Genomic DNA, 18,419 nt, shown 5'->3' with positions numbered 1-18,419 from the left:
CAGCTCTTTTAATTTTTTTTTTATTTTTTGAGACAGGGTCTTGCTAAGTTCCTAAGCTGGCCTTGAACTTGCAATCCTCCTGCCTTTGCCTCCTGAGTTTCTAGAATTACAAACATGTGCCACCATGCCTGGCAAACCTGCATACAACTTTTTAAGGAAAAACCACACAGGTGGGAAATCACTACTTTCTATGATTTCTGATGTTATTATGTTTCATTCTTCTGAATTTCTATGGAAACTATACACTGACTTGATTAAAAAGGTTTATGTAAAAACACAATGAGATCAATTTTGAGAAAATGAATTTCTAAGATAAAAAGATGAAGTGTCTTTTATTTTAATAAGGAAATTGAATTAGGACAAAGTGAGAGATTAAAGGTTCTATATCATCTTTTGAAAAAAGACAATGACAAGTGCTGACAAGGATGTGGAGAAATTGCTGGTGGAATGTAAAATGATGCACTCACTTTGGAAAACCATTTGGAAGTTCCTCAAAAAGTTAAATATAGAGTCACCACCTAATTGATCAATTCTACTTGTAGGTATATACCAAAGAGAAATGAAAACAAATGTCCACAAAAAACTTACACAAAATGTTCACAGCACCATTATTCATGACAGCCAAAAAATGGAAACAATCCAAATACTCATCAACTGATGAATGGATAAACGACATATGGCATATCCATATAATGAAATATTCAGCCATAAAAAGCATCCTCATGCTACAACGTTGGATGAACACCAAAAACATTATGCTACATGAAAGAATCAGTCACAAAAGCCATATATAATATGATTACATTTATATGAAATGTTAAGAATAGGCAAATTCATAGAGACAGAAAGTAAAAGAGTGGTTGCCATGGGTTGGGAGAAGGAGAAATGGGGTACAGTGTTTCCTTCTGAGCTGATAAAATGTTTTGGAAATAAATAGTGGTGATGGTTGTAGAACCCTGTGAATATACTAAAAAGTAGTGGATTGTTTACTTCCAAAGGGGAATTTTATGGAAGGTAATATCTCAATTTTTAAAAACCCTCATGGCTCTATATGCCACATCAACTATCCAATAGGAATTAAATAATCCAACAAACCCACAAAAAGACACCTTGTAGGAAGACATCTTTGCATGCTACAACACTGTTTTCAATGTGTTTAACATTAATAAACTTAACGTTAACCAGCTACTATACCTTATACTCATCTCTTTACTTAATTTTAACTACCACTACAAGGCAAGTATAAATCTTATTCCTATTTTACACTCGATGAAACTGAGACTACGTAACATGCCAAGAGTCAGTCACATAGCTAGGAGTCTAAGAGCAGGAATTTGAACTCAACTCTAACTCCGGTACTCAAGTTCTAATCATCTCAAAGGGTAAAGATATATCCTGAAGCACTACACAGTCTGTACAATATGCTGATCATCTTAAATCGGTTTGAAAAATCCTGTTTCTTGAGACACTGGGTTTCTTAAACTTGCTGTGTCAAGAAAAATATGACAGTTTGTGTCATTACAAAGCCCAGTCATGCCATGTATTAACCACATCATATTAGGAGACTGGTGATTTTTACCCAGCAAGGGAAAAGATTTTTACTATTTTACTTTCAATTTTTTCATATACCACAACACACAGTTTGACTTTCTTTTAATTAGTCCCAAACTTATTGTTAGAATCAAATCCAATTTTAAACAAGCTCCATATATTTCAACTAAGACCTAGTTAGACATGGACTTGACTTAAAAGTCTAGTCAAATATTTCAGTAATTTGATACTACAGACTACAGAAAAAACTATTAGCACTGACCTTTCCTATTCCCACTTTCTGGAAGATCTACTGATAATCTATTGCCATGCATGGCATCAATTCTTTAAATGTGCCAGTCATTCAATATGCATAGCATAATAAGTTGGTTTTATCATCATTTTATAGGTAGAAAGGCTATAGAGACTCAGCAAATGTGTGCAAGATCAAACATCTTATAAACTGGGAAGAGATGAGATTTCAATTTAGGTCTCTGCATTTTCTACTACACCTGGCATTTCATGGATAAACATCCATGAAGAGTTCTGAAAGAGAACTGTACTAACCTGAGGAAATTTTGTACTATTCATACTATCCCAGAATTTAGGGGTAGAATGTATCAGTTTTAACCAGCTTGAGCCAAACAGTCCATAACCTTGCTGGTCTTGGCTTCTGCTAATATTAAAAAATCTCTTATACTCATCTCTAGAATTATGAAGTCCTCAAATATCCACCTACCCCGTAATTTTTGTTGTTTAAATCAAGATGCATAGAATGATTACTGAATAATTTCAAAACATTTTAATAGATTTCATTAACCATATAAAATGGATTTGACAGATCAAATCCCTACTCTAAAATTATCATCACACAAAAAAACTGGAAAAATGCTTAAACCAAAAGCTCCCTGATAACAGTATGTTTTTCATCTACTGATTACCTCTCTGAAGCACTAGCTATGTGAAAAATGTGCTCATCTTCATTCTGTAATCGTTCTTTTCTCCTTCTTTCAATGTCATGTCGTAGGTCATTTGGATCTATTATTTTGACCAGAGTCTGAGGAATTTTGACAGAAGACAAACCATTCACATTACTGTTAGTTGCACAAAGACCATATCTAACAAGAACCTTAATTAAAAGTCCTAAATAAGTTATTTTGTACTCATCCTGCTATGGTAGGGTAAACTAAATCAAATTTTCTGAGACACAATTGACAATACAGTCAGAAAACTTCCTAATATTGAACCAGGAATCCCACGTTGGGGATTTTATCCCAAAGAAAGTACTGTCTACCTAAAAATATTCCAAGTACTATATTTAAAAATAACAAAAAATGGAAGCAACTTAAATGTAAAAAAAATTTTAAAGGGAAAGGGAAGAATGATTAAATAAATTATGGTAAATAACTCAAAAGAATAATGTACAACCGTTTAGATTAATTATATGTGGAAGTCAACATGGAAAAACACTCATTGAAAAAAGTTAATTGAAACTTTAAAAGCCTCAATCATAAAAGGTCATGGGGAATTCAGAGATTTTTACATAAAAGGCATGTTATTATGAATTGAGTAAAAAGAAAAAAGCATACAAAACTGCATATACTAGGACAGTGACTATGTTAAAATGCAAGATGTAAGACTGCATGAAAAGATGATAATATTCTGTATTAAATAGTTGACTTAGATGATTTTTTTAAAAATCCTTAAATTTCCTACAAGTTGACTGTAATATTTTGATGATTAGAAATTTTCTGAAAATATCCTTCAATAAACTAACCCATCTATAAGATTAATAAAAATTATAATTTCACAAGTGAAAAACTTTATACACATTCTATTAGAAATATATTAAAAATCTCTTCTCTACAAAAACTCTTTACTTTCAATGAATAAATTAGCAGTTCTTTTACAACTTGACATATTTTTTTTAGAGCTTTATAGTTATACAAGTAGTTAGGTTCATCCCGACAAAATCACCCATGCATGGAATTTGTTTTCAGTTCAACTTGACACACTTTTAAAACAGAAGCCACTTTTCTTCCTTCTTGGCTAGTCAAGATAGTCTTTCTAACTAGTAAAGAAATGGGAGGTGGATGGGGGGGAGGTATTGGGTAGGAACCACGCAGGTGACAATAAAGAAATGTAGCATTGTTTTCATTATTTTGCTAGTTCATGTTCCACAGAATCTTTACTACATTCTTCAGTAAACAGAAGGGGAATCGTTTCTTTGCATTCATTCCATGAACAATTTAAAACTATTTTCCACATGACTGGAACATACTTTCCACAAGCTTCACAGTATGGAGTTATGGAATGAATATTAAATGCTGTAATTTTGCATCAATTTTACAAAGCTGTTATCCTTAAGAGATTGTCCCTCTTAAGGAATATTTTTGTCTTTTGTCAGTATTCTTTGTCAACCTGGCCAATGATCATAATCACTTGGAGAACTTTTGAAATTTCCTGGGTCTCAACCCCCAACCACCAATCCCTTTTCCCATTAGTATACCAAAAAAGATAATCTCACATTAAAAATTGTATTCACTTACCTGATCTGGTTCATATACCATATTTTGTTTACTGTGAAGGTCGGCCAAAGACATATCTATTCTCCTATAATAATAAAGGCACATTACAATTAAATAATTAGGTTATACACTGATACCTTGATTCTACTACTACAGAATGGAATTTGAAATAAAGCAGGTATGTCTTGAAAAAGGCAAAAGAAACCTGCTACCAGGTAATTTTTCATCTCTATGGCAGTCTCCTAGGAATCTATATCCTGTGAAGCACATTTCAGGGAAGTTTTCGTGGTTCTCAGATAACTAGTGTCTGTGTAATTTCAAACTTCATTCTAACACTGATTCAACTCAGTTCACAAGACAGGGTGCACCACCTGCTCAGACAAGTGCCAGCAGAAGACATGTTCTCATCTGGCTGGCCTCAGAACAGCCATTTGTGATCACATGATTTCAATGGCTTGACAACTGCCTTACATTCTTCCAGTGATAACTTCAGTAGGCAACTACTATAGACATAGCAGAATCAAAGATAGGGAGGTAAATATTTTCAAAGTCCTATACATTTAAACAATGCTAGTCAATGGTTTCAATGCAATCTATTCCAATGATATGTACTGGCCCAGTACCTGCTTGGGTAGGTCCTATTTTTATGTCAGAAACACATTCCTAGAGTCTATAGCAAGCCCAGTTGTGCAAGCTTAGGAAACAGCAGTTCTGAGGTTTATTCTCATGAGTTAAATGGAAATACAGTAATCAATCATTACCTGTGAATTTCTGGATCTGAATTCAATTTAATTTCTTTTGCATCTGCATCATGTGTATTTCGCATTTTTGAGAAACGCTCATGTAGAGTAATGTCAGGTGATGGAAAATAATTTGCTGAAAAAGGAAACAAATAGTTTTATCTCAATGTAAAACTGATTCCACTTAAAAAGATTATATATAAGTACAGGAAGAAGGGACCATTTAGAAAACATCCTGTTTTCTCTTGAAAATACATGGGACCTAAACTTACTTGGCAGACTAATTTGGAGTGCTCACATGTTTTTTCCAAGCCCAAGCAAGAATTAAAAACAGCTGATTTATGAATTCAAAGGGGTTTTCTTCCTATCTGACCTGTCTGCTTACTTATCCAGAGGAAAAGACAGTGGAGCTCTCAAAATGAGGACCTTTCTACTCCAAGGTAAATCCTTACTCTATCTGGGAAGTAAAGATGGTTGGGAGCTCTACAGTTTAATAAGAGTAAGAATTAACTCCACAAACAACCCTGAAACATCAGAAAAATTCTGACAATGCTAAATGCTAGCTTACATACCACAGAAGGTCTTCCAATGCAATTTTGTTTTAATTAACATTAATTGAAGTTCTTGAAGACATTCTGAAATCAGCTATGTTGCACAGACTTTTAATAGGTTAGAGAGAAAAAAGAATACACATACTCCATCAGAATACTACTTCAGCAATCCTTTTCCCTAACTTACTGTTCCTGTTCTGGGACAATCTACTGGACTTTTATGTAATACCAGCTCACTTTCTGCAAATAATTACACTTGCTTTGGGTGAGAGGAACTAGAGTTGAGAGGGTGAACTGTTTCAGACAAACTGCATGCTTTATTATTTATTTATTTTGAAGTACTGGGGATCAAACCCAGGGCCTCACCCATGCTAGGCAAGTATACTACCACTAAGCTACACTCCCAGTTTAAAACTGCATGCTTTAAAGAAAATATATGCCTTAGCTTGAGGGATGCAGAGAAAATTATTCAATTTGAAATGTTTTATGAAGGTGAAAAAGATTAATGCAATTACTAAGAAGTATAAAATAAAAATAAAGGCCTCCAGCATATAACATCCACAATTGCCTTATTTATGTGGCATTACTGGTAGAAGCAGCTCTACATCACTGAATTTTCCAATTAATGGAAAATTGCCAGAAACAAAACAAAACAATTTAATGCAAATCTTTAAAGTATTTATTATGCAACTCTCTGACGTCATAAAGTATGCCAAAGCAAACTGGAATCTTTCATTTATCACATAGCAAATCCTTATGGCACAAAGTCCCAGTACTGCTCTCAGGGGCCTTTAAGAATATCACGAAATGATCAAGACTTCCAGATTTCTTGTGTTTCTTTTTTGTTTGTGTTTTTTGCTGCTTCTTCCTCCCTGTTAGGCTACTGGTTATAGCTTCTCACTGCTTTCAGTATGGTGGTCTTTTTCAGCAGCTGACCTCTTCCCTTCTGACTTGTGATTTCTAATCTACTACCATTTGAAGCACAAGGTTATTAGAAATACATATAAAGAACAACTAGGCTTGAATGAATGCCTGATGATCTCTTCAACAGATTTCCTATCTCATAATCTATCTTGCAATGAAATATTATTATTGAACTATATCACAGGTATTTACCTATTATCTTGTGAAAAGCCAGCACATTATTTTTGTGTTATCCCTAATATATACTTAAAATATACCAACCTTTAACTTGATGGATTATTGTTATGATTTCCTGAGCAAATTCTCCTGTAGGTTTGTTTTCAGTATTCTGAGTTGAGTCAAGATGTTCAAACACTGGATGAAAGTTCTCACTTTTCCTGCCAACAGCAACCAAATCATGTGACATCTGTCTCTCTGTGGAATAGCTAGAAGCAGCCCTAGAATAATTTGCAAATGTTTAACTAAATTTGAAACTATTTTGCTAAGAAAAGAACTTACTAAAAATTAAGAGCTATAAAATTAAAGATTTATCTCGTCATATAATTTATTTACTAGATTATGTGCTATAAAACATGTACAATAACAAGTAGGAGAAAATAGCCATAGATAAGTGGTTCTGAGTTAGAATCTGTGGTCAGTAAATATTTGCCACTTCAATAATAAAAGCCTCAAAATTCTAAGTGAAAAAAAATTTTACTTCAAAAATACAAGGCACTAAAGATACTATGCAAAAATAATCAATGATTATTTTCTATTTCTAAATGGTCAAAACACTGTAAATCCAGCAAGATTATACCATCTTAAATACTACCACACTTTAAAAGTTGATGCAAACATACAAACCTGACTTTAGAAAAAAAATCTTATACGTCTACCAGTAATGAATGAGAAGCTTAGAATAGTACTTCAAAACTGAATTCAATTCAAAATTGAATTGCTATGCAATTAATTTAATCATGAAATCTCACTAAGCTCTTAGAAAATATTTTAGTTGTTAGCAAAGTTATGATCATTAACATCAATTATAGTGTTTGCCCTAAATGCACCCTTAAAGAAATGCTACCATTTATTATATAACCCCAACTATTTTACCATTTTAATACCTTGTGAATCTTTACAATTTTTGTTAAAAGCTTTCTTGACCTCTAGGTACTACTATAAAGTGATGATTACAAAAAACAACTAAAAATTATTGAGGGCTTACGAAATGCCAAACATGGGGGCTTGGAGTTTACTAACATCATTTCTAATCTTTACAATCGCCCTATGGAGAAGGTTCAAGGACATAGAGACAATGGATGTTGTTTTACTTTATATCCCAGAGGTTGATTATTCAAATGAACATCAGTCTTCTAAGTTTCACATTGGGAAACTATGCCTGACTTAAAATTTTTCTTAAATTATTCATCTGGGGGCATTTAATGAATTACAGAAGGAACTCTTTTATTATTTTATATTTATATCTTACATTAGACCCCAAATGATACTCATACACTTGCACCCATCTTATCCCCCTGTATATGGCTCAAATTCCTCTTGGCTCTTCCCCAAAATCAAGTTCATTGTCCAAAGATGAGATTTACAACTACTGGGGTAAATAACATCAATTTCAGTGTCTATATAATATATATGAATATATATTCTAAATATAATATAATAAAGAAATATATTCTTTATGAGTATGCTATGGGCTGTGAAGATAAATCCAAAAGGAAGTCCTGAAGTATGTTTTATGTTTTTTTAAATTTAAAATTTTTTAAGTTATCAATGAACCTTTAATTAATTAATTAATTAATATGTGGTACTGAGAATTGAACCCCATGCCTCCCACATGCCAGGCAAGTTCTCCACCACTGAGCCACAACCCCAGCCCCCTGAAATATGTTTTAAATAATAGCAGCACCATTGTAATAAATGAAAACGTAAAGCAAAAGGCAAAGAGATGTTTGGGGGTATAGGTACATGTATGCACATATTTCCTTATTTAAATCAGTCATGCATCCAAAATTGTCCCTGAGTTCTGAGGGGCTTATAGATATTCTTTAAAAATTTAACTCCTGGCAGGCGTGGTGGCACGTGCCTGTAATCCCAGTGGCATGGGAGGCTGAAGCAAGAGAATCTCGAGTTCAAAGCCAGTCTCAGCAACTTAGTAAGGCACTAAGGAACTTGGTGAGACCCTGTCTCAAAATAAGATATAAAAAGGGCTGGGGATGTGGGTCAGTGGTTAAGAGCCCTTGGGTTCAATTTCTGGTACTAAAAAAAAAAAAAAAAAAAAAAAAAAACTCTAACAAAATGGTTTTGAAGTGCCTATTTATAACTTATCAGAGGAAAGGCTTGCATCTGACTTTCCATGCCCCCTGCTCCTCAGAACAGCACTGCTGGAGACAACTCCCCACAAGGCAGAAACACGCAAAAGTGATTTGCAGCAGGTTGATGTCACTGCTGTGGTTTCTTGATTTGTTAGGAGGACTTTCATTAGAAAGCCCATTTCCCTTCTTTCCTCCTAATTTGCTGCAAGCTTCCCACTGTGTAACTGTATATCCCATAACTAGCTAAGAGACATTTACTGGTAAAAGCAAGAACATCCTGTAACAACTTCCACTAATAAACAATCACAAATTCTTTCTGTTTAAAGAGGTTTAACATTATAAAGACCTGTTCCATACCAAATAAATAAATAAAACTTTTAAAAACAATTTATAAGCTGCGCATGGTGGCACACACCTGTGATCCCAAATACTTAAAAGGATAAAGAAGGAGGATCACAAGTTCAAGGCCAGCCTGGGGACTATTAGCAAGACCCTGTCTCAAAATTAAAAGGGCTGGGGATGTAGCTCACTGGTATATTGTCACTGGGTTCAATCCCCGGTGCCACACACAAAAAAACTATAGGTAAAAAATAAGCTGTTTGACTAGAACTATTAAAATGGTCTATCTACAAGGAGAAATCAGTTTATAATTTTTTTTGCAGCCTCAGTTTCTGCCAAGAGGAAATCAGCTGATACAGGTTTCCAGTTTTTCACTGGGTAATTATCAAAACTTACTTATAATTTATTACAAAGTAATTACTGGCAACAATTTCTCCTATCCCCATTCCACATCCAACTTGTGGTCCATAAGAGCGCTGTGGTATACTTTGAAGTTATTTTTAATTCCTGAGATTTTATTGTTTAAACTTGTTTTAAGTTAACATTTATACTAGAGTTCCCTTGCTACAAGATTTTTAGTTAAAAATATTAAAATTTTCATTTTCCAGAAAATATATTTTAAATAGTATAACCCAAAACTTAAGTCTCTTAAAAACAATTATGGTATTTTTGCTACACTAAAAACCCTCTTTAGACTTGAGAATTTAAAATGTTCTAAGCATCTACATTTGTAAATCTAATCATCTCTTGATTCGTATTTTCCTTTCTACTATTTCCTATGGCACAGGTTGATTAACAAGTTAATGATTTCAGGAAATACCCCCAAAGCAAGTAGCTGAACTGAAAAGACAAAATGTTCTCATTTGAAATGCATTTAGACAGTTTTTAAAATTAATATACAGTCAAAAAACCTGAATTCTAATAACATTTCTAGTACTGGTCTTATTAAATCTTCCAAGTTCCTCTGTTCCCTCTCACCTTCCCACTGTATTCTCTACTGTTTTAGGATATTTCCATTGGTGTTCTTCCTTTGTGTTGTGCTTAATAGCTAAGGCAACCTAAAAAGCTGCAATTAAACCTTAATTTGCTATTGTCCATCCTTAAGACTCATCAAAAAAATCAACACATGGCAAAACAACAAAATCCCAAACCAACAGATTCCTCTGCCCTCTAGAAGCTTATAATACAATAACAAAGTTTTTCTTCAACCAGAAACTAATGTCTTGGATAGCATACTATTGTTCATAAAGCACTTACCCAATTGTGTCATTTGCTCTAGCCTTCCTAAGGACACATTTAAAAATTCTGGAGAGGAAGGTTACAGAGACAATGACTTCCCTTATTTAGCATCTCATTATCTTTTTTCACAAAAGTCCTCAAACAAGACTTGCCAGTTCCAATACCCATCTAATCCACCTTAGAGATGGCAATCTGGGCAGACAAAACTGAATCACCTGCCTTTTCCTATCAGCTAATTCAGGTCAAGCATGCCTAATCAGAAAATCTAAAATCCACAATGCTCCAAAATCTGGAACTTTTTGAGTGCTGACAAGACATGACACCATAAATTCCCGTACCTGACCTCATGAGACAGGTCACAGTCAAAACACACTAAAAAATACTGTATAAAATTACCTTCAGGCTCTGAGTACAAGGTGTATATAAAACATAAATGAATTTCATGTTTAGACTAGGGTCATACCCAAGGTATCTCATTATGTAAGTGCGAATATTCCAAAATCCAAAAAAATCCTAAATCTGAACCACTTCTGTTCTCAAGGAATTTCAGATAAAGGATAAGCTAACCCTAACCCTGTACTATCAAATCAGGCTGGCAGTCAGGGCACACTTACCTCCTAGTATACTTTCTCTCTTTCCCTTTTCAGAAGCACCCAGCTCAAAGTTCCTGGGTATGTTTTTCTGCCTTCATTAAACTTTAACTATGAAATGTCTTTCACCTCATCTTGATGTGCCTAAAACACAAATTTTCAAAGCCTGGCTCACATGTCAATTCCTGCATGAAGCCTTCCCTGAATCTCCTGGTCTAGTATCTCCTGTTCTGCTGCTCAGCTACACACCACCCCATGAATCACTCTGTACTATGTATTGCCAACATCACCCTATTCATCTATAAAACCAAAGGAGAAAAACAAACTAATCTTATGCAGCCTATACTTTTGGAGTATCCCAAAAGGTTGTCTCAAATAAGATGGGTCCTCTAAAAAATACACAGTGAATAAATAAATGCTGAATGGAAAATGATGTGACCACTCTGAAATGAATGTTTCAGCTAAGGAGATAACAGATGTTAACATTTTAGTTGAGGCCAATTTACTTTTGATTTTTAGCTTTCTTAGCTTACTTTTTATAATTTTTGCTTAATTCAGATTAATTTAAAATATTTAGTTCTTTTTTAAAATTTTTTTAGTTATAGGTGGACATAGTACTTTATTTATTTTTATGTGGTGCTGAGGCTCGAACCCAGTGCCTCACATGTGCTAAGCAAGCACTCTACCATTGAGCTACAACCCAAGCCCCTAAAAGCTTAGTTCGTAAATAATATGAATATGCAAAAGTTCAGAGAATTATATAAGTCTCCAAGTGCCTTGTCAACTCAGCTTCCATAGCTATCAACACATGGTCAGTTCAAGCAGGATTGGAGAAACTGCAGGTTAACTGGGGCCAAAAGAGTATAGTCAGGTGACCTGCCCAATGTCACAGAGCTGCTCAGTGGCCCACAAGAAGACCAAAACCTGTGCACCAGAACCCCTAATAGAATGTTTACCTCCCTCTACTAGGTTCCCTGAAAGACACAAAGAGATGCCAGAGTGAAACACAGGAATGAAGCTTGCCGTAGTGATGCACATCTGTAATTCCTGCAGCTCAGGAGGTTGAGGCAGGAGAGTTGAGTTCAAAGCTAGCCTCAGCAACTTAGTGAGGCCATAAGCAACTCAGAGAGACCCTGTCTCTAAATAAACTTAAAGAAAAGCGCTGGGGATATGGCTCAGTCGTTAAGCACCCCTGGGTTCAATCCCTGGTACATGCAAAAAAAAAAGCAAAATAAAACAAAACAAAAAACAGGAATGAAAGGGAACTGTCTATCAATTAATTTCTTATTTTAAAAAAATATGAGAGGGCTGGGGCTGTAGCTCAGTGGCAGAACACTTGCCTAGCATGTGTAAGGTACTGGGTTTGATCTTCAGCAGCACATAAACGTAAACAAATAAAATATAGGCATTCTGTCCATCTACAACTATAAATTTTTTTAAAAAATGTATATAAGAAATGTTAGAGGGGAAAAGCTTTAGATTTTTAATGCTACATAAGAGCAAATATTTCCACCTATAGCGTATTTTGCCTCCAGCTGAACAGTGCCCATAATAGGTGAACTTGAGTGGTTAGATTACCTTCCTTCAACCCTAGCTATGGTTTTCACATTGTTCCCCACCTGTGCTGAATTCATTTCCTCAGAGTGTCAGAATTCAGGTGTCCTCTGGGCCCTATCACCCACCTCATCTCATTTCAGAATGGGGAAAGATCTGATTGGGGTAGGGAGGTCCTCTTTGTATCTCTTCAGTGGTAAACAAAGGAAGAGATGCAAATGTGGTTGATGTACTCGGCTCACCATCAACTCTGGTAGCCAACCTTCCGTATCCCAGGTGTCTTGTACCAGCATCTCAGGAAATTAAAGGCACCTTGGGTTCATCAGTAACAGCTTATTTTTCTCCAGAAACTAGAACTGCCTCCTCCTTTCCACTTTCTCCTCTCTCCTCCCTTCCACTTCCTTCTTACCCTAGCCAAGGGTCAGTCTCTCACCTATTTGACCCAACATTAAACCAACAACTCACTTCATCTGTCTTAAGACTTTCACATGTATACAACAGTTCATCTTTTGGGTACACAATAATCTTAGTAGAAATGTTCATATTGTAATTCCCTAACTTACATTCTGAAACATATACAATTATGACTCACATACCTTCTATCTTTGATAATGAAGTTTCTGACAGTGAGTCACTAGAATAGTCTTTGTTAATAGCTGTACTAACTACACAATGAACATTCAAGCAAGTGTCTACCTACTGCTGTTCTAGACACAAACTGAAATCTAGAAAAATCACTAGGTGGTACCTTTTAACCATACCAATAACTGAAAGAACAAATAATAGTACTTGATCAAAGTTAAGAAAACAAATGCACAAAATAACCATCTTAGTATTTTTAAAAAAGAGGAAAAACTCTCTCAATTTTAACCAACAGATAAAACTTTCTCTGTCCTCTATGATTATTTTAATCTTTCTTAACAAAGAAAAATCTAATTTATGTTAATAATTGAAAACATAATTCTATTGAGGGCATTAGCTACTTTTGTTTTATGTGGATACCTCTTCAGTCCCTACATAATTAAATCCAACCCACAAATCTTGTCTGCATTTCATTCATCAACAAATAATTATACTCAGAGAGAAAGCTTTTGTTGACTATAATGCTTTATCATACTGAAAAGACGCACATATTTGTTCAGTTAATTTATTATTCAGGCCTCTGAACAGAGAGGTTTTGCAGTCGAGACTCTTTATTACACAAGCCATCCTGCAGGCCCTGGGCAGGTATTCAAACATGCACTGCCAAGCCCCACTGATAGATGATGAGATTTCATATAATTATAGTTTATAAATTTAAAACAAAGTGCAGCAGCCTCCATTTTGGGAAGCTCATTTTTTGTGATCCATGATGAAGATCAAGCTTCCACGTCTCATATCAAATTATAAAATTAAATGTACAGTATCTTATGAGGTCCAGTAAAATAAAACTCTTCAAATTTGGTATTTCTAGTATTCTTCAAAAGTGCCACAACTTATTAATTCATTTTAAGCACATATAAATATATATGTGTGTATTTTAGAATATTTTCTCCAAGTACAGGAATGTAAATAAAGTATGTGGAAGGAGGACTGCTATGTTTAACGGGAAGAAAAGGAACAGAAAATATTTTGCTTAAAAAATCAAGACCTTGCTGGGCATGGTGGTGCACACCTGTAATCTCAGTGGCTCAGGACGCTGAAGCAGGAGGGTCGTGAGTTCAAAGCCACCCTCAGCAAAAGCAAGGCGCTAAGCAACTCAGTGAGACCCTATCTCTAAATAAAAAATACAAAATAGGGCGGGCAAGTGCCCTCTCCCCACAAAAAAATCAAGACCTTGGGTTTACCTCCCTTCCCATACACATCCTACACTTTCCCTACCATTTTCTTGTTTTGTTTAAATACAAATAGGAGTCAACTGTGAATATGAATGTACCAAATCAGCATGTCCATCGCATTTTCATTCACATACTGGTAGTGTATTAAGGTGATGAACGGATTTAGCCAACATAGCCAACTGCATCATCTTAAATTATTCTCAGAATCCATAAATGGAGATAATATTCATAATGGAACAAAGTATGTGAGCTTGCTTTAGACTATAACCTCTTACAACAGCAGTCTACTTTTTTTAAGAATCATTAAAAGTTACAGTAAATGTCTTATAAATAAGCATCTTCTAGGTTATAACTAATTTCCTCTACCTAGGAGAATCTAGTCAGTTAAGTCCAGTTGTTTTGAGATGGCAGCAGGAATGACACTAGGTTCTCTGCCTCTTGGAGTCATGGGAGGTTGTGAATTTGAATTCCAGCCACTCTGACATAGTCACTTCATCTCTCAGGGCCTCACTTTCCTACTCTATAAAATCAGAACCTTTTCACTCAAAAATTCTCTGAATGTCAGGCAACAGGGAACATAGGCTCTGAGAAACTTTGCAAAGAATAAGATCGCTCTGAACTCCACCCAGCCTATCCCTGGAAAGGAAAACCTGGCAGCACAAATCCATGAAGAGAAACAACTCCTCAGAATGCCCTGCACCCAGGAAGCATCTGGAAATAAGATGTGGAAACATGCAGACATGAGATCACTTTTTTTTTACCTTTTGAATATTAATTTTTATAGACAGAAACTAAGGGTTACAAGAATAATGACCTACTCAACACAGAATTCAATTGTCCCCCAGTTTCCACTATACCACACAAAACATTGTATATCTTAACCATTTTTGTCATTACGAAAACCATGAAATATTTCAAGTACACTGAGAAACAGAAAAAGCATAGCTGATCAAATTTTTTGTTTATATTAATGCATTATAGTTTTACATAATTGTATGGTTCATTTTGATATATTCAGGAATGCATACAACATAATTTGCTGTTTCAACCTCCTGCTGTCATCTTCCCGCTCCTCCTTCTTCCCTCCTAACCCCCACCTGTACTCCATTGGTCTTTCTTCTATTTATTACTAATCACAAGATTCATCCTCATTACAGGGCTTTTGGGGAAAAATCCAAGCAATCCTTTCCACCACTTGATGGACTCTAAGCACACTATTAATACCATTTTTCCACAATCCGACAGTGCTGGGGACTCGAACCCGGGCCTCAAGCATGCAAGGCAGGCACTCTACCAGATGGGCTATATGGCCTGCAATACCATTTTTGAAGCTGCAAATAAAGATGGCAGAAACATTCATTAAACATCATAAAGAAAAAAATGAAGATAATACCTGAAAGTATCTACTGTTTTCTTCACATCTACTTTAACTGTAAGTGATTTCTTCCTAATACTGACAGATGAGGATTTCACATCGGGAAGTTTCTGACTCGCATCAGGTTGGTTACTGGAGGAGTTGCTCTCCTTCTTGCATTCCCCTTCTTTCTTTAATTTTTTCTTTCGTTTGTCATTGCAGGGCTTCAAATCAACCTCATTTTTATTTGAATGAGTATAGGCCACAGAGTCTTTCTTAGATGGTTTAAAAAGTTCTTTGACTTGCCCATCTTCAGTCTCTCTCCCTCTTCCAGCATTAAAACAATCAGACTCTCTACCTACAGGGCCCTTTTGAGAAGTGTGTTTTCTATCTTCTTCTTTCAAGTATTTCTGATTTCTCCCATCAGAAAAGTCCTGGTCACCTTCTGAGAGCTTATGATGCTTGTGGCGATAGTCATAGGACACTTTGGTTGCTGAACTGGTCTCTGGATATTCCCTCTCAGCATATCGGTGAGTTTGCGGTCCAAGGTTCCGCTGATCTTTCTTTTCTTGGTAAGGTGGAGGAAAATGCTCGGGCTTCCACTTTGGGTTCCTGGCAGGCTCTCTGTTTTCATACCTTGCCACGTCTTTAGGTCTTTTTGATGTGTGTCCATATTTTCTGAAATCACGATCCTCAGGATACCTGTGTTGACATAAAGCAGTTTACACTTGCACTACAGAGAAGAAAGTGAGAATTTATATGTGTAGAATGTTGGGCAGCATGGCTTTAAATGTAGAACGCAGTAGTAAAGATAACCTATAATCCCACAAGCCTGCATAGAGGCACAAGGTAGTTAAAGAGGAAAATACCATCTTTTTAAAGCATTCTAGCCTCAACATGATTTATTCTAAAAAGAAATAATTTCACTACTACCAGTAGACCACAATTATATTACAATGCTTTTTTATCTTTTTAAACAATAGCTTTTCAAGGTGGTTATCTTCAACCACAAAGTAAACAGACTTTTTCACTTGAGACTTTATACCAAATTACCCAGGTTTAATGTTTTCCTATACCTCTTCTGAAAAGAGCTCCTTGTGTCAAAGTCTTCTGAGCCTCTTCTAGGTGACTGGGAATATTTTTCTTCTTGCATCCTCTGGTGCCTCAACTCATCTTCATGCCACTTTCCTTCAAGTCTAAAGGAATCTGCTAGTGACCTTTGAGGTGGTTTCCCTCTTCTCCCACTTCCTCTAACTCTGCGGTCATCAGGAATATACCTTCCTTGCATTTTCTGGGGATAACAATTCCTCTCATGCTCTATGTAGGGTACACCCTCTGAGTATGTGGGCATATACTGAGATCTTCTGTTACCATCCCCTCTTCCAGGTGAATACACTCGGTGAGGATTATATGTGTAAAAGTTTTCTACAGAGTTTCTTATCTCAGGGGAAGGTGATCTATGTTCATAAGATCGGTAATATAGATTTCCACGAGGGGGAATCCTTTGTTTATTCTGTTCATGTTTCTCACTGTCCATTCTCCAAGCAACAGGTCTTTTCGGATATTTTCTATATTCACAGTCATAATGCCCATGAGAATATCTTTGCTTGTAGTATTCAAAATTTCTAGGTACTGGTGATAAAGACCTATGTAAACAAACACAGAAAAGTTTAGCCCATTTTAAGACAATAAACTGTTTGTCTTAATATGACCTACCTAAAACATTTGCCTTTCCTACAATTCCACTGCTTCTCCTACTCAAAATAAATTCATCAATTTGTTACATATATACATTCTGAATTGTACACTTGGGGGGGGGTGGTCTGATAATAGTACTACCCAATTTGACAAGCACACTCTTTCCATCTGAACCAATGTATTCCATATGCATGTCAAAACGGGCTGAGTATGCCCACCCTACTAAAGCAGGACCAGCTTTGGTATATGGCAAGATCCATTTTGGAAGGCTGCTAATAGCAAAGTACTGGGAAAAAAAAGATGCAGTGACTTTGAAGGGCTGATCAGCAAAAGTTTATATCAGAGTCAATGGCCAAGTAAGAAATAAGCAGAAGGAGCAGATTCACACAAACATGTACAAGAGTGTCTGAAGAACCAACACAGCCTCTGAAATTTAGTCACATTCTAAGATCCAATGATGCTACAATCTAAACTCAGATACATTATTGACCCCATAGTTTCTCCAATTGATTGTCTATTCTCTTTCCTAAAGCTGTATCAATAAGTAAGTTACATATACTTAACAGGCGACAGGGAGAGGGAACAGAAAAGAGTCTTAAGACTTGAATCTTATGTTCAGTTTTGCCCTAAGTACTTCTACCACAGTTAAGTTGCTTTTCTTTCCCACTCCTGCTCCCTTACATATCAACTGAAAGATGTGATGTTCAAACAGCTTATAACTTTGGTGAAAGTGTGCTTTAATGCAGCTACAATGGTCTCCAGGGACAACACATGCCTTCTGTATCTACCTTCTCCAGTACCTCAGCCTTGCCAACATGAAGTCTTGTATTCCCACTGAGGAAGGCTCCTGTATCCAGGGAAACCAGTCTGGGTTTCCCAGCCTCAAAGATAAGAGAGAGGAGCACCACTATCTGGAACACGGTAAAATTCAATTTTGTACCTGAGGACATTACCCAATCTGACCTGCCTCAATCTCTTCCCTGAATGTCTTCTAATCAACGAGGAAGTTACCTTGCAGCTTTTTTACCATCCTCTCAGAAGGTACCACAGAGTTAGAGCAACCATAAGTGACTTTTTCCTTTCAGTGACAAGTTCTGTGTTTTCCATACAATAAAGGAAGCAGATCTATCTTACTTGGGTATCTACTGGAACATATATACTAGACCTGGAAATTATTTCCCTCTGGAGTCACCAAGCTGGACATACCAGCATTATTTCACTGAAACAGAAACTCTGCCATCCAGTC

At 35.8% G+C, this 18,419-nt stretch overlaps 1 protein-coding gene across 9 annotated transcripts in view; it reads right to left on the bottom strand.

Moving 5' to 3' along the window:
* BCLAF3 (BCLAF1 and THRAP3 family member 3) overlaps positions 1 to 18,419 on the bottom strand; it is a 63,018-nt gene that overhangs the window by 24,616 nt on the left and 19,983 nt on the right. For 6 of the 9 annotated variants that reach the window (XM_079122876.1, XM_079122877.1, XM_079122874.1 and 3 more), the window contains exons 3-8: positions 16,552 to 17,121; positions 15,515 to 16,177; positions 6,535 to 6,710; positions 4,820 to 4,934; positions 4,080 to 4,143; positions 2,472 to 2,587 (exon numbers count right to left, since the gene is read on the bottom strand). In XM_079122876.1, coding sequence (XP_078979002.1) covers positions 2,472 to 2,587; positions 4,080 to 4,143; positions 4,820 to 4,934; positions 6,535 to 6,710; positions 15,515 to 16,177; positions 16,552 to 17,121 — 1,704 coding nt within the window. The remainder of the gene's footprint in view (positions 1 to 2,471; positions 2,588 to 4,079; positions 4,144 to 4,819; positions 4,935 to 6,534; positions 6,711 to 15,514; positions 16,178 to 16,551; positions 17,122 to 18,419) is intronic. The other 3 variants (XM_079122882.1, XM_079122881.1, XM_079122878.1) reach the window with 2 other exon arrangements.

The sequence above is a fragment of the Sciurus vulgaris genome (assembly GCF_902686455.1).
Source record: "Sciurus vulgaris genome assembly, chromosome: X".
NCBI classification, from domain to species: Eukaryota; Metazoa; Chordata; class Mammalia; order Rodentia; family Sciuridae; genus Sciurus; species Sciurus vulgaris.
Note: the sequence above shows the minus strand (reverse complement) of the source record. Positions and strands in the feature narration are given on the sequence as shown.